The sequence below is a fragment of the Botrytis deweyae genome, assembly GCF_014898535.1.
Source record: "Botrytis deweyae strain B1 chromosome Unknown BDEW_002, whole genome shotgun sequence".
In the NCBI taxonomy this organism is placed as follows: Eukaryota; Fungi; Ascomycota; class Leotiomycetes; order Helotiales; family Sclerotiniaceae; genus Botrytis; species Botrytis deweyae.
In genome coordinates, this window is record NW_024066209.1 from 808,786 (window position 1) to 823,215 (window position 14,430).

Here is a 14,430-nt window from a genome sequence, read left to right on the forward strand (position 1 = left end):
GAGAGCTTTAGATCAGCTTAATCCTACTTGTATAGCACGCATTGACTCATATGTTAAATTCTTAGGGATACATTGGAGCAGGACTTGATGTATTAGAAAGAGTGTTGACACCTGCCATCCCGCAGAATACACCAGATTTCCTGATACCTTGAATCAAGCACACTTTTAAACAATAAGGAACTTCAAAATTGGCTTTGTGGTGAAGATTTGTGGCAATGAAATTCTTGGCATTTAAAACTGGTTGGTGAAGCGGTATATGTGGGATTTGGTGGATTACCTATACTTTGAGGTTATTCATTACTTGTAAGACGGTTCCAGTGAAGGTGACGTCGGAATGTTATACTTGGTATAGAAAGCTGGGAAGATGACGTCGAAGAATAGACTATTGCATAGGCCTTGCCAGTCATGGCAGGAAAGAAGAGAGGTGCGAACGTTTGATGGAATAAACACGGTGCTAGTGATGTAGCACGCTGTACCGCGCATGAGTTCAAACTTGATCTCAAAGTCGAGATAACAAGGAAGTGATAATTGAGGAGAGTGCATTCACTCACTGAATAGTCGAGCAAAATCTCCTAGACATCATTGCGTATAATTGGGAAACACCTAAGATCGTGGGTACCAAGAAGGTGGTCGCTTTGAATAAAGTTTAGAAGATACAGCAGAATTTGCATCAAATCAATGATCGATGACGTCCAAAGAACCTTCACTGAATATGTGAGTCAACATAAATCTAACATGATCTGAGCGGTCATTGAATCGTCCCTGAAGCTGAAGAAGTATCAATAACATGCACTTGCTTGCTATGAGGACAACTTCCTAGGCCTTCTCGAGAAGATCCCCAGCCCGTATATTATCGTAAAATGGTCTATAAAGTAAGACTATAACGGTAGCAGGAGTTATTCTTACGCATGCATTCCTCTATTCCATGTAAATGGATAGAGATACTTGCATGTAGCAGATGTCCTCTCTGTGCTTTGGCGTGTTTATCTTTGTCCGGATTCCATTCCAAATCAATCAGTATCAGTCGAACAAGCAGTCCATATTGGCGCACCCAAATCGACTCTGAATTTTTTTTGAAAAAGATCATTAGCTTCTTGAAATAAGTTTTGAGGGGGGAGATACTAGAAGACTACCTAGGTAGCAACAATAGACATTAGATGAGTCTGAAGTGAAATCTGAATGACTGCTTTTGATGGTAGGTGCTGTGTAATGATGTTGAAGGAGACCAGAAAGGAATAACTCGGTAGTAAAAAGCAACATAAATTTTCACTCTTTGATGTTTACTTGCTCATGATAAAAATGTCAACAAAGTGTAATCCAGATACTGTGCTCTCAATGATTACCTAGGTAACCTTCCAGCTGCTAAATTTTTACGCCGCAAATTGCGCCACGGCTTGAACTCCTACGGCCGCCACAATTCAGTCAGAACATCTCCATCCATACTCGAACTTTTTCGGTTCCGAGAGACTAAGTAGAATTCCACATTATTACCTATAAGGTTAATCTTTTAACCCCCATTCTCCTCGGCAGTCAAAAACGAGGAAGAAAGAGGTGCAAGCGTGTGATTTCAATCAGGGGTGGCATAGACACGCTAATACGCAATCCATGGCGGACCCATTTCTTCGTTCGGGACCGAGAATTATAGCTCTGCCAAGCTCAGCAGTACATCGTGGCTGCGAGTATCAACCAAAAAGACATTTGCATCGATACAGCTTTACAAAACTTACTTGTCTAGGCAGGTGTCACAACGAATGTTGCCCAAGCCCAAAAGATCCTGTACTCCGTAATTCAGTACTGGCATCATCCGACCACCATCGACTTCCAAGTTCACAATTATACTGCAAATGGCGTTAGAATGATTCGACCCCTTCTCTATCATCACCAAAAAGATTGTGCTCCGAATTCCCACCTGCCCAACTTTGTTTCTGAGTTTAAACAGACTTCCTAGTTCCTCATGTCTGGGTTGAACATGCACGCGCGTCTTTTCTTGGTCCCGTATGCAACTATTAGCTATGTAATGGCAACTGGCAGCCAAGGTCCACGATCCATTTATCCATAGATGAGATCGACCTAGTCCTTCAATTACATCTAATATCATAGTATGGTACAAATCTTGGCAAATTCCAAAATCTGCAACACACTACCGATATTCAGACAAGCGCCGCTAACACAATTATGTAATTCTTCTGATGTTTCGAGCCCGATTCCCCGACGATTCTTTTATGCAGCTTGGGACAGAAGCGAGTCTCTCTGGGGGATGGGAAGTAATTGTAGCCTTAACGATACTACGATAGATTCGATTGGTGTGCTGAATAATCGCAGTGCGCTCTTGGCCGTACAACAAAGAGAAAGAGAAGGAGAACAAAAAACACAATCGGCCACCTCGGTTGTCTACATTCATATCCCCAGACTCCGGTACTTCTCTGGCTCACCACCCTTGGCATGGAACTGGAGGCGTAAGTCTTGAGCCCCATAGCTCCCGCCGGCAACGATTTCTAAAGGTTACTGATAAAAATGTGGGTTTAATCTTGAGCTTTGATGACCTCGAAAGGGTCAACTTCAATCTTAGCATTCACCAAGTTATGTTTTTTCTTCAGCGATTTATACTTTCCACGCCTTGTAGTATTATGCATAACAATCCTGTCTACCAGTTCTTGACATGCTCCAAGGTGTTTCAATGACTACATACTTCCGATTTTTGCTTTTTGTTTCGAAACAGTACGGGATGATGAATAGTTCGCATTCATCCGTTTACTGCAGTCCTCGCCAAATAGGAAGCCCTGTGCCAGCATTGTGGGGACCGATCGTGGCACCCTGCTAGTCAATATACAATTTCGAACATGGATTCTGACTTCTCCCATACCCCATCTGGTTTATTTCCGCCCGATATTAATGTGACAAGAAGGAGACCCCTTTGCCTTTTACGTCACCCATAGACGGTAGGATGCATCGACCCTGAAGACTTTACTGCAGGGGAAATAATCCAAATATCTCAAGTGTCGAAATACATGGCTCTAGCTCTATCTCGAAGCCTAGATCCTGGCAAAGTCCGATGGGACACCAAGTATATATCTGAAGTATTTTCTCTTCCCATAGAATCTTTCTTTTCTCATCAGCTCTTCAGTGGCCAGTGATATCCTACTTCTCTGTTCTCTAGATATCAACAAGTCACTATGCGTTCTTCTACCTTGGCAGTCACTGCTGCTGCATCCGCTGGCATTGTTAATGCCGCAGCAAATTCTTCTCTCAGTGATATCTGCACAACCTCCTACATCCAACAATCCCTTCCGGATCCCGCTACTATTGGCCTTGCCGTCACTCTCAACTCTGCATCCGTCACGGCCAACGCAGTCTCCAACACTACTACTACTGGCAATGCCTTCTTCCCAGATGCGACAATCAGTTATTGTAATGTAACTTTCACCTATTCTCACACTGGAAGAGAGGATTCAGTACTTGTCCAGTATTGGTTGCCTGCCCCAGCAAACTTTCAGGGTCGCTACTTGTCCACTGGAGGTGGTGGTTATGCGATCAATTCTCAAGACCAATCACTTCCTGGTGGTATTATTTATGGTGCCAGTGCAGGTATCACAGACGGAGGCTTTGGGGGGTTCACTAACAATTTCTACACCACTTTTCCCCTTGCCAATGGCACTGCCAACTACGACTCCCTTTTCATGTTCGGCTATCAAGCCCACCACGAATTGAGCTTGATCGGAAAACAGTTCACAAAGAATGTGTTCGGCATGGGAGACAGCAAGCTTTATTCTTACTATCAAGTATGTTTTCCTGTGTCGTTTTCTGTATCGAGAACCTGATTATTGACTATCTTAGGGATGCTCCGAGGGTGGACGTGAAGGATGGAGTCAGGTTCAACGTTACGCTGATGAATGGGATGGCGCCATCACAGGTGCTCCAGCCATGCGATTTGCCCACCAACAAGTCCAGCATCTTTACTCCAACGTAGTTGAAAAAACCCTTGGTTACTATCCACCACCCTGTGAGCTGGATATGATTGCGAACCTCACAATCGCTGCTTGTGATCCTATGGATGGCAGGACAGATGGTGTTGTTGCCCGTACAGATCTTTGCAAATTAAACTTCGATCTGAACTCCACACTTGGTGAGGCATATTCATGTGCTGCAACTCCCGCTTCTACAAACCCATATAACCCTAAGCCCGCACTTCCAGCACAAAATGGTACTATTTCGGCTGAAGGTATCGCAGTCGCTGCTAAGATTATCGACGGTCTCCGCGACACCCAAGGTCGCAGGGCTTATTTATCCTATCAGCCAGCTGCAACTTTTGATGACGCTGCAACCACATACAATGATGAGACCAACAACTGGGAGTTGTCTATCAGCTCGCTTGGATCTGAGTTCCCAGTACGCTTTGTTGAACTTCTCGATGCCTCTACCTTTGACGCTGGTACCTTCGACAACGTCACCTACGACACACTTAGAGATTGGATGTACACCGGATGGCAAATGTATGAAGATACATTGCAAACCACTTGGCCCGACCTCACCCCATTCCAAGCAGCAGGTGGAAAGGTTCTTCACTTCCATGGTGAATCAGACAATAGTATCCCTACCGCCTCATCTGTCCGTTATCACGAGTCTGTCCGCTCTGTCATGTATCCCAACATGACTTTCAATGAGAGTACCGAGGCCCTCGGCGACTGGTATCGTCTTTTCCTGGTTCCCGGAGCAGCTCATTGTGCTACCAACTCGTATCAGCCCAATGGACCATTCCCTCAAACCAACCTCGCTGTTTTGATCGACTGGGTCGAGAATGGCAAAACACCTACTACTCTCAATGCCACAGTTCTCCAAGGCGAGTTTGAGGGAGAGGAACAACAAATTTGCGCTTGGCCATTGAGACCAATGTGGTCTAACAATGGAACTACCATGGCTTGCGAATACGATCAAGCTTCCATTGATAGTTGGATCTACGACTTTGACTCCTTCCCAATGCCAGTCTACTAGATTGTGCAAAGGGGTCATGATTGACGAGTAAATGGCATGAAAGTCATGATTTTACATCCTGCTTAATGAAAGTTGACGAGAACTGGTGGGCGATGTACGAATTTAAAAGCTTAAGCTTCTCCTGTATATATTTTTAGATTATAAATACTCAACTATTATAATTTGTTGATCTGCCATTTTATTTTGATGTTTTGTGAAGTTCCAAGGGTTACAAAACATGGGTTCATAGTACCTGTATAAATCTTCGAGACACTCCTTTCTCCTGAGAATCTTTTCGCTTCATTTATATTGCTTGTCGTTCGATTGTCGTTCCATATTCACCGCAGGATTGTGAAGGTGCAATTTGGAATGTACTTTCATACGTATCGTACTCTCTTGGATACTTCAGGCGACAAACACCCTTCAATGTCTGATATCTTATGTGGCATTGATGATCAAAATCATTCGCGGGATAGATGAGATGGCAACTCTCGAGGGGATGGCGAGACTGTAGTTTGGGATCGCGTTTGTTTGTCATTTCGTGGAAAATTACACAATTATAAGGAAGACCTGATAAACACACACCTACAATATTCCTGAATATTCGTTGCCGGGGTGGTCCCTACCCCTTGCTCCCTTCCTAGACTGCTCAAGATGAGCCCTTTGAAGGTCATGTAAGCACATCTCATAGTCCAAGGATAACGCAAAGATTTATCTCACTAGCTGCTGGGACTGATAACAGGACAAGCACGTAGAGGAGTAGGTCTCATTGGCTGCCATTGGCTGTATAAAGTTAAGCAAGGATTAGCGGTTTATTAACCCGTAAATAGCAAACGCCGAAAATCCCTCCGCTTTATGCTTATTTCGAGCGGCTTTGACAGCTGTTTATTGAAGAACAGATTAGCAAGAGAGCTTGACGGGGAATATATCTCATGGATTTTGGTTAGCTGATTTACTTGGATACTTTATCGGTACGATTGCACCGGCCGTTAAAGAGGCCGTTTATATCTCGGAGATCTTTTGCACACGATCATATAAGCGGATATCTGATAAGGCTTGAACGTACAACGTCCTGATTTTATTGCTTATTTTTTTGAAAGATATGGAAGGGTCAAGTGCGGATCTGGATCCAGATCAAAAATTCCGATCGATGAACGATACTGAAGGTGAACAATTGAATTTGATGTCAAACTCCTCAAATATCCAGGGAGCTATCTCGAGGCCGAATGAAACTGATGTGGAGGTGGTATCTTTAACCAACCTAGATTCAACAGAGCACATCCCATCTACTAACATACATTCCAATCATAACGTGACGACTGACATTCACACATCCTCATATGGCCATCATGGTAGTGCAGGAACAGAACCACAAATAGCCGATGCACCGGGATTGGAGGTAGATTCTATACAGGTGAGTAGCAAAATATTGATGCATGATATCAAGACTAATACACGATCAGTCTTCAAATAATAGTGATGCAGATTCCACCATGGGTGATTCATTCATGTGGGCAGGATTGTCTATTTATAATTCAAATAGCACGATATAGCAGCTGATACTTGATATAGAAGTTCTACAGCTTCTATTCGAGACAGTGTGTACGAATATGTAGAGGAAAATGGACGGACATATCACGCATATAATTCGGGAAGTGAGTTTGAACGGAATACATAATGATTTTGCCTGCTCAGTCGCTGACATGCGTTTAGAGTATATTCTCCCTAATGATGATGCCGAGCAAGAGAGATTGGGTAAGTCAACTATGGCACGGCATATCGTGTGATTAATGTAGTCGCATTAATTAACGATCTCAGATTTGCAACATCACTTGTTCTCTTTGTTGTTTGATGGAGTATTACATCTTGCCCCTCTTCCCTCTGAACTCCACAATGTTTTAGATATTGGAACTGGAACTGGCTTGTGGGCAACAGAGTTTGGTAAGGCCATTTTACCACTCACCTATTCGATATGCTGTTAATGTTGAAAGCAACTAACTCAATTATTTTCATTTCTAGCTCAGAAATATCCTTCAGCGCAAGTAATCGGCACAGATCTCAGTCCAATTCAACCGATTTAGTAACGCACTATACCAATCTAAAACTCCACCTCCCATACTAACAATCGTCTCCAGTGTACCTCCAAATTGTAGTTTTGAGGTAAACGACGCAGAAGAACCCTGGAACTACTCTCAAAAATTCGACTACATCCACGGCCGGGCCATGGTCTGTTGTTTCAGTGATCCCGCCGGCGTAATAAATTCTGCCTACGACTCCCTTCGTCCCGGCGGTTACTTTGAGATGCAAGACCCGCAAATGCCTATAGTAAGCATTGACTCTTCGATAAACGGCACCTCTCTTGAAGAATGGGTTCGAGTATCATGTCTCGCCGCCGAGCGCCGCGGGCGTAAAGTCACAAATTCAAGACACTACGGAAAATGGATGGCCGAGGCCGGGTTCGTGGATATCGTTGAGAAACATTTCTTTTGGCCGTGTAATCCGTGGGTCGGAGGGGAGAAGGAAAGGTTGCTAGCAATGTGGACGCAGCAGAATTTGTTGGATGGTATTGAAGGGATGACGATGAGGAATTTGACGGCGGGGTTGGGGTGGACTCCCGAACAGGTAGAAATGTTGTTGGTGGGTGTCAGGAAGGATCTCCAAAATAAGAGGATTAATTTTTATGTTGATGTGTGAGTTTTGTATTTCTTTGTTAGCTTGGATAATCGTTATGTATTTTAAGAGGAATTGGGACTGATAAAATCTAGGGTCGTCTTTTATGGGAGGAAACCAGGACCGGTGGAATTGGAAAACGGGGAGGATTCCGATTGATTGTTTCAGTATTAGCCATGCGCTATTTTTTCATAGCGAAACTTGGGAGTGTACATATTTCTAGTGTACATCTATTTCGTGTTACCAAGTTATTATCCTGGGTTGGCTGTGCGGGTGAGATTTATGGCAAGAATCTATAATCCCAGACGTTCAAAACATGTCTGAGAATGCTGGTTGTGAAACTGAAATGACCATAAGACTGACTAAAAATCTTCAGCGGGTATAACTGAGGGTTTGCGCTGACAATGTCATGCATTTCAGCTGGACAACTAGAGCTTTTCATTCGCGAATCGCTCCCAAAAACGTATTATTGAAACCACCTGTCATTCAATATCATACCATTCTAGCCCACCTTGCAAAGCTTGCACTAGACAAAGTCAATTGGCGCCGTCAAAGCAGGGTGAAAGTAACAACATGCTATAAAATCCATATTTATCTCTATATTTGCTGTCTATTCTATGAAGTCTATTCTACTGTAGTAAGATGTATATAAAGCAGCAAATGAAGATGAAATCAAACGTGATAATTCTTGCAGGGGATATCTATGATATAGGTTTATATGCCTCGAAAGTAGCTTTTCCCTCCCAACTCATTCCCATTCTAGGAATCATGATAAAAAGAATACAAAAAAGTCAAACAGAATCCAGTCTCGATTTAAAAGTACAAACAAAAACAATAACAAAGGAAAATCTATGCAAAAAGCCTTCCGCCAAAATCCAAAACAATTCGGATACTGAACTACAGTACCAGACATTCCAAACAAAACTTTTCACAGGCATCAAGAGATTATCCAAATACCCAAGTCGATAATGCAAACCGCTTAGTGGACCGGGTTCTTGAGAACGCAAGGAGTGACCGGAGCGGCCCATCCCAAAAGTCTGTTTGCAACATCGCTGGCATAACAGCTGGTACCCCAGAGCGGTGCGCCGAGATCGGTTCCCTTGACGTAGGTTCCAGAGTTGTAGATTCTAGCCGCGGCATAGGCACCTTGAGCGGTCTTTGGAGATCCACTCTGGGTCAAGCATTGTTGCAATCCGTCACCACCACCTACGACCCCATAGGTACCAACTGTTCCATCTTTAACCATGCCGGTGATGGTGGCAGCTGGACATGGGCTGATTGGGTTGCCGTTCATGTTGCAGCTGTGTGCACCGTTGTGGTCTTGCATGAGTCCAGGGTTGAAGACCTGTCCGGATGTAGAGGGAGCGCGAACACAGCCCCCGGATTCTTGCATGACGATTGCAAGGATGAATCGGGAGTCGACACCGGAAGAAGCGGCAACTGAAGTAATGGCGGACTTGATGTTGGCTATTTCAGCGGGAGAGTTGTTGGCAGCACCGCCGAATTGGTTGCAGGAGATAGTCATGACGGCTTGGGAGTTGGCCCACCTGGAATTTTATATTAGCATAGAGAAATCAGTTTCACGGGTAAACAAGAGAACATACATGGTCTCAAAGGTAGTCCATGCGGAAATAGCAGGCCAGTTGGATCCATCACCGGTGAACATCTTGTAAGCGACAGCTCGCTCGACAAGGTTCTCAGCTGTGGATTCTGCAACAGGAGTTGGAGCTGCAAAGGAGACCGATGCCATGGCAAGGAGGGTGATGAAAGCTTTAGAGAACATATTGAATGATGAGTGTATACTACTAAAGATGTTCTAGAAGGACTCTGGAAAGGTCTGGAAAGATTGTTGGAAGAAGAGAATGTTTAAATAAAATGAGTGTATGTGGTGAGTTGGTTACAAAGGAATGTGGATAAAGAGACTGAAGAAAGATGTTTGAATGTTGATGAGAATAGAATGATGTTAAAATGATGGACTATTTGGAACTCTATATACATCTCGAGAGATTTGAAGGAAGGTCAATGAAATGAGACTTCTCATCATGGATGTAGAGGAATATGGAAACATCCTCCATGACAAGATTTAGATCTATTGATGTCGATACATTGGCCCACGATACAGAATATCGCTGAGCAAAAGCACTGTGTGGGATGAAACAGCTCGAAGTATGATAAGGCTTAGCTCAGGCACAGGAAATCAGGCACAATCTAAAGAAAGCATCTGGAGTTGAACCCCGAACAATGATCCTTTGATCATAATGTCGAATCTATCCGATCCTCAAGGGGCACCAGGAAATTTATTCCATTGTGCTATTTATATATTGCGATTTGTCGCGAATTGATTTATCCTCGAAGACTGTTCGATGCGAAGTGACTTCAAAATCGCGAAGTTAAAAGGTTGAAAGACGTTGTTGAAAGAACGAACATTATCCGGGAATCCATACAACAAAGAGACGCTAAAAGCCTAAAGAATTGTTCCTCGAACTCTCCGATGCTAGTGTCTTGCCGAGAAGTACACCGCCGTAGCACAATTTCCCATTGTATTGTAAACAACATTGCGCAATCACAGCAGTCAGCTGTCTTCACGTGTTTTTACTCCTACTCCTCTAAGTTTAATTTGCCCGTCGCAATCCTCAAACAAGGGATCAGAAGTTCTCGTTCAATCCACCATGATAAGACGCGACACTCATGTGTGCCAAGAACTGCGGAATTTAATTCAAGTGGTTCGCTTTGCTACCTTTACTAAGCGAGAAAGGGGAAGGATTTAAGGTGACATTCACCGAGGCCTAGTGAAATTATAAGTCTGGGACTGAAGAAAATTTAGTCAGCGATGAAGAAGAAGAAAAATTATGGAGCCGAGAATAGGTTTAAAGTTCTTATATTTCCGAGATGTTAAGATGCGGGGATGTGGCGATGCTTTGTTGAGTTGTAGCCGCATTGAAAATGGTTAGCAGAAAGTTTCACGTTGACGTAAGAATAAGGCTGAGTGCTACCAACTAGGTTATATATAAATAGGAGGGATGCAATTCATCTTGAGATAAATACAACGTAACATTCTACTTTCTCGTGACAATCTTATGAATGATACGACTTTTGTAGATTGTACTGGGAAATTGGAATGAAGGCACGAAAACATTCATTTGTTAAGCTCCTACACAATGGAATGATGAATTAGATGTCGACGAAATCAGGAGTGTCACATCATTCTAGGATTGCATATATATGGCTAAGCTTTTTGATGCAAGAAATTTGAACACAAAGGGTAAAAACGATCGCAAAATTTGCAGTCGACATTCATCGGGCAATCCCTTCATGTATGCGTCATTACATCATACAATATCACGGTCGGAAGTGCTTACATACTCCTGATGGTAAGCTTTCCGACAAGATATCAGATAACCCTATCCTGAAAGAACGAGATTGTATTTGTGGTCAATGTAGAATATTGATCACTGGATCCTTGAAATTATTCCATTACGCGGATGACTTACTTTCAGAGCATGAAAATTTGGAAATTGAGTGAGAAGATCTTTTGGCATAATCATGAAGTTTATTTGTAAATGATGACCGCTAATTGTTTATTGATATCTTATTTCAACTGACTTGATTAAGTCATAATAAGTTGTTCTCGCGAAAAGCTTCAAAAAAATGTTACCCCCAGATCAACCCCATTTAACGTCATGTCCGGCTCCAGATGGCACGGCTCATGTTGTGTCCCTGCAAATATAGAAAATATTTTTGATATTACCGATCGCCGATTCGCAAAAATGAAAGTACTTAGGTTTAGAAATATGGGTCTTTAAGTAGCTGCATCGCCGGACTGTTCGTAAAGAACCCAACGTCGCTCCACGCCATTTGAATCAAGGTTCTCATCAGAATCAGTTGCTTTGAAGTTTTCTGCCTCGGATTGTAGTCGAGATCTTCTAGGAGCACGTGGGTTTTTGATAGGGACAGAAAACAAGGCTTCTAGCTCATCAATTGTCTTATCGTCGACAAAAATAGACTCGACGTCTTCATACATGTCTGGATTTGCCACAAGAGCCTCTACACGAGCCTTCTCATGTGCTTGATATGCTGGAACTGCCCATGTCGTGTACCAATCTTGATAGCTGCATTTGCTCTGCTTCATCCAACTTTCGATATCTCGCCATTTGTAAGTGGTAATGATGGCATCAGGAACGACACAATATGGAACAAGGTATTCATTTTCGAAGAAGCTCATACCGTACATCTCCTGGTCGCCATAGAGGGAAACCACTTCGTAATGCCGCATTTCATCGGTCACTCGTAAGATTGGAAATCCAGCCGCAATTTGCGCATAGCCGTTGATGAGAGTCAGGTTTGCACAGATCATTTCAGTCTTCTTTCGGGTGCCATAAAAGCGCGGTAAAATGTGATCAGACGTAAGCATACTCAAGTGACTTGTGACCGAAATACCCTGAGTAAGACCTCGGTGTCTCCAGTAGGTATGAAAACGTAGAAAATCTTGGCGTTCCTTTTTGGTGCGGAGAGGCAAGGCCGAAGCTGCTGAAAGAAAGCCATGATGATCATCGTCTAACCTGGACTTACTGGACGCGTCGTGTAATCGCATGAATAGTCCTGGGCATTCTATCTCCTTTTTGTTGGTTTCCATGCGAGGCAATGTTTGGGAGTCTACCACGGCCCACCTGCGATTGTCTTCTTCCTGAGAATTAGCCTTCCCAAGATCTGCTTGTAATGGCATGTAACGTAAAAGTTCGAGTAGCTCGACAGGACTTTTTGGATGATATCTCTTTTTCCCAGAACCATAACTTCTCCGGACTTTCTTCTCGATAACATGATGAATCACTGGACCTGTTTTTTTCTTCAGAAGGCCTGCGATATAATCAAGTTCTCTCGGAGACCGGTTACCAGGGTTTCGTAAACGTTTGATGAGTGCGCCACTGCTGAAGGAGATGTATTTTTTGGCGAGTGAAGACTTTTTTTCTTTGGATCTGCCAGGTTGAGGTTGCAAATCATCAGGACTATCAGTCTGCTGGGTATTTTCACGAAGACGCTCGCTCTCTTCACCGTTTTTAGACAAATCTGTGTCTGCTCGAGTATTTTCACCGTCTCTTTGTTCACTCGAGGCACTTACATCTTCATCCAATGTATCTGCATTCATTTCTGACGCCAATACTTCAGGGGTGCCATCGATCGCTGTGTCATCTGTATATATCATCATCAGCTACAATCTACGAATGCAGAAATGGCCGATCTCATACCTTCATGATTAGAATCGCTTATGGTGGATGCATGCCCAGTAGCATTAAAGTCTGCATTGAGCTCGGTTGCGTCTGCGCCCTCTATGACATCGTGATGCTCGTCTGCCATTCTTCAAAACTGTGATTTCGAATCCCGAGATATGAGCTCAAGCCCCAGGCAAGATTTCAACGCGTTCAGCCAACTGGAAATGCTTAAATATCGGATTCTTTCTCGGCCAGGCGATGAAACTCAGTTCTCGTGGAATGTTGGCAAGATCGGCAATGTTATTGTGAATTGATGGAATGATAACGAAATGAAGTTTTGGGGTTCCTGAACGTGAAGAGATAATAATGGATTCGCGAACGTCAATCAAACTGAAGACAGCTCGCAGAACAGGAGATTTTTGCTGGTGCTGTTTGCGATGTTCGAGATTCAACTGCGTCTTACAAGTGCTGCCCTTGAGTGACTGAGATTATGGAGATCGAGTAATAATAATGATAATGATAGGAAAGAATAAAGAATTAAGAAGTTGTGCTTTCACTGATCTCACGAATATGACGAGCTATTTAAGGATAGATCGAACTCTTCAGTTGGTTAGGTGACTTCAGAGCATACTCTAAAGCGGTAGATTGCGATTTCCCGGAATCTATCTATCCCTTAGAGTAACTGCGCCAGCTTGAGAAGAACGAATTGAGTCCAGAAAGTATGTGACAAGTAATTGCCGTTATCGATGGGGATCGATACTCTCAGCAAGAAGCAGGTTGTAAGAAAGAAGAAAAAATTAATTGGAAGAAGGGCGACGGCGGGGGTGTAAGTAAATCAAGTCTCTAAACGTGTAGTGAATATCCATTTGATCGAGCACTAGTCTCGAATCCAAATAAGAAAGAGCATACAATATAGTTTATCCGTTTTATTTCAAAGGTGAGAGAGCGGAGTCGAGATGGGAAATAATCTATCATACAACAGTTCTGACGCTTCTTACATCCCGTCTTCAGTACGCCTGGCATCATCGCCACACGAAGCATCATACACATAGCATCAGATTTATATGTATCCGAACCTGAAGACCTGCTGAGATCTATTCTACGATTGAGAAGTATGGGGTTCTTCAAGTAATGAAGCTTCTCAAGCATTCCTGCATCACCCGCCCCCGAGTAGCTTTTCGCACCTTGTTTGAATTACAGGAGCAATCTCTAATCGCTCGTACTGAGAGCTTAAGAGCTTAAGATGGACTTAAGCCAGATACATAAAAACTTATGGGTAGGTAGACTTCATATGATGCGTATTTTCCATATCGATCACATCCAATGCAATTGTCTTTTCCTTGGTTGCTTCATGGAATGGCCTCATGTTTTTAGCAAGGCATTGCAAATGCAATCGTATGGCCGAAAAATCACCATGAACATTACAACAAATATGCAATGAAGAATTCATTGCCATTAAGTATCTCAATCCACTCGAATTGATGATTGCCATTGCAAGCAAAAACACTTTTTGATGAAGCCAAGTACCTTCCCCTTACCCTTGCCCAGACAGAACGATGAAACGCTCCCTTAGCGTTCGGAACAT

General features: G+C 43.2%; 4 protein-coding genes across 4 annotated transcripts; 2 read left to right on the forward strand and 2 right to left on the reverse strand.

The window, feature by feature from the left end:
• Positions 1–3,173: 3,173 nt before the first annotated feature.
• On the forward strand, positions 3,174–4,989 carry EAE98_000944 (uncharacterized protein; the record flags this gene model as incomplete). The annotated part of the gene is made up of 2 exons (XM_038948561.1): positions 3,174–3,779; positions 3,835–4,989. 2 exons carry the CDS (start codon positions 3,174–3,176, stop codon positions 4,987–4,989), a joined length of 1,761 nt encoding a protein of 586 aa, XP_038814827.1.
• A 929-nt stretch (positions 4,990–5,918) lies between these two features.
• Positions 5,919–8,201, forward strand: EAE98_000945 (uncharacterized protein). Its single transcript, XM_038948562.1, has 8 exons — positions 5,919–6,382; positions 6,432–6,490; positions 6,541–6,623; positions 6,682–6,723; positions 6,787–6,909; positions 6,988–7,048; positions 7,104–7,658; positions 7,734–8,201. The coding sequence occupies exons 1-8, from the start codon at positions 6,071–6,073 to the stop codon at positions 7,795–7,797; spliced, it is 1,299 nt and encodes a 432-aa protein (XP_038814828.1). The 5' UTR covers positions 5,919–6,070; the 3' UTR covers positions 7,798–8,201.
• A 416-nt stretch (positions 8,202–8,617) lies between these two features.
• EAE98_000946 (uncharacterized protein) lies at positions 8,618–9,421 on the reverse strand (the record flags this gene model as incomplete). Its single annotated transcript, XM_038948563.1, has 2 exons — positions 8,618–9,185; positions 9,243–9,421. The coding sequence occupies 2 exons, from the start codon at positions 9,419–9,421 to the stop codon at positions 8,618–8,620; spliced, it is 747 nt and encodes a 248-aa protein (XP_038814829.1).
• Positions 9,422–11,437: 2,016 nt separating this feature from the next.
• EAE98_000947 (uncharacterized protein) lies at positions 11,438–12,990 on the reverse strand (the record flags this gene model as incomplete). Its single annotated transcript, XM_038948564.1, has 2 exons — positions 11,438–12,825; positions 12,882–12,990. The coding sequence occupies 2 exons, from the start codon at positions 12,988–12,990 to the stop codon at positions 11,438–11,440; spliced, it is 1,497 nt and encodes a 498-aa protein (XP_038814830.1).
• Positions 12,991–14,430: the final 1,440 nt, after the last annotated feature.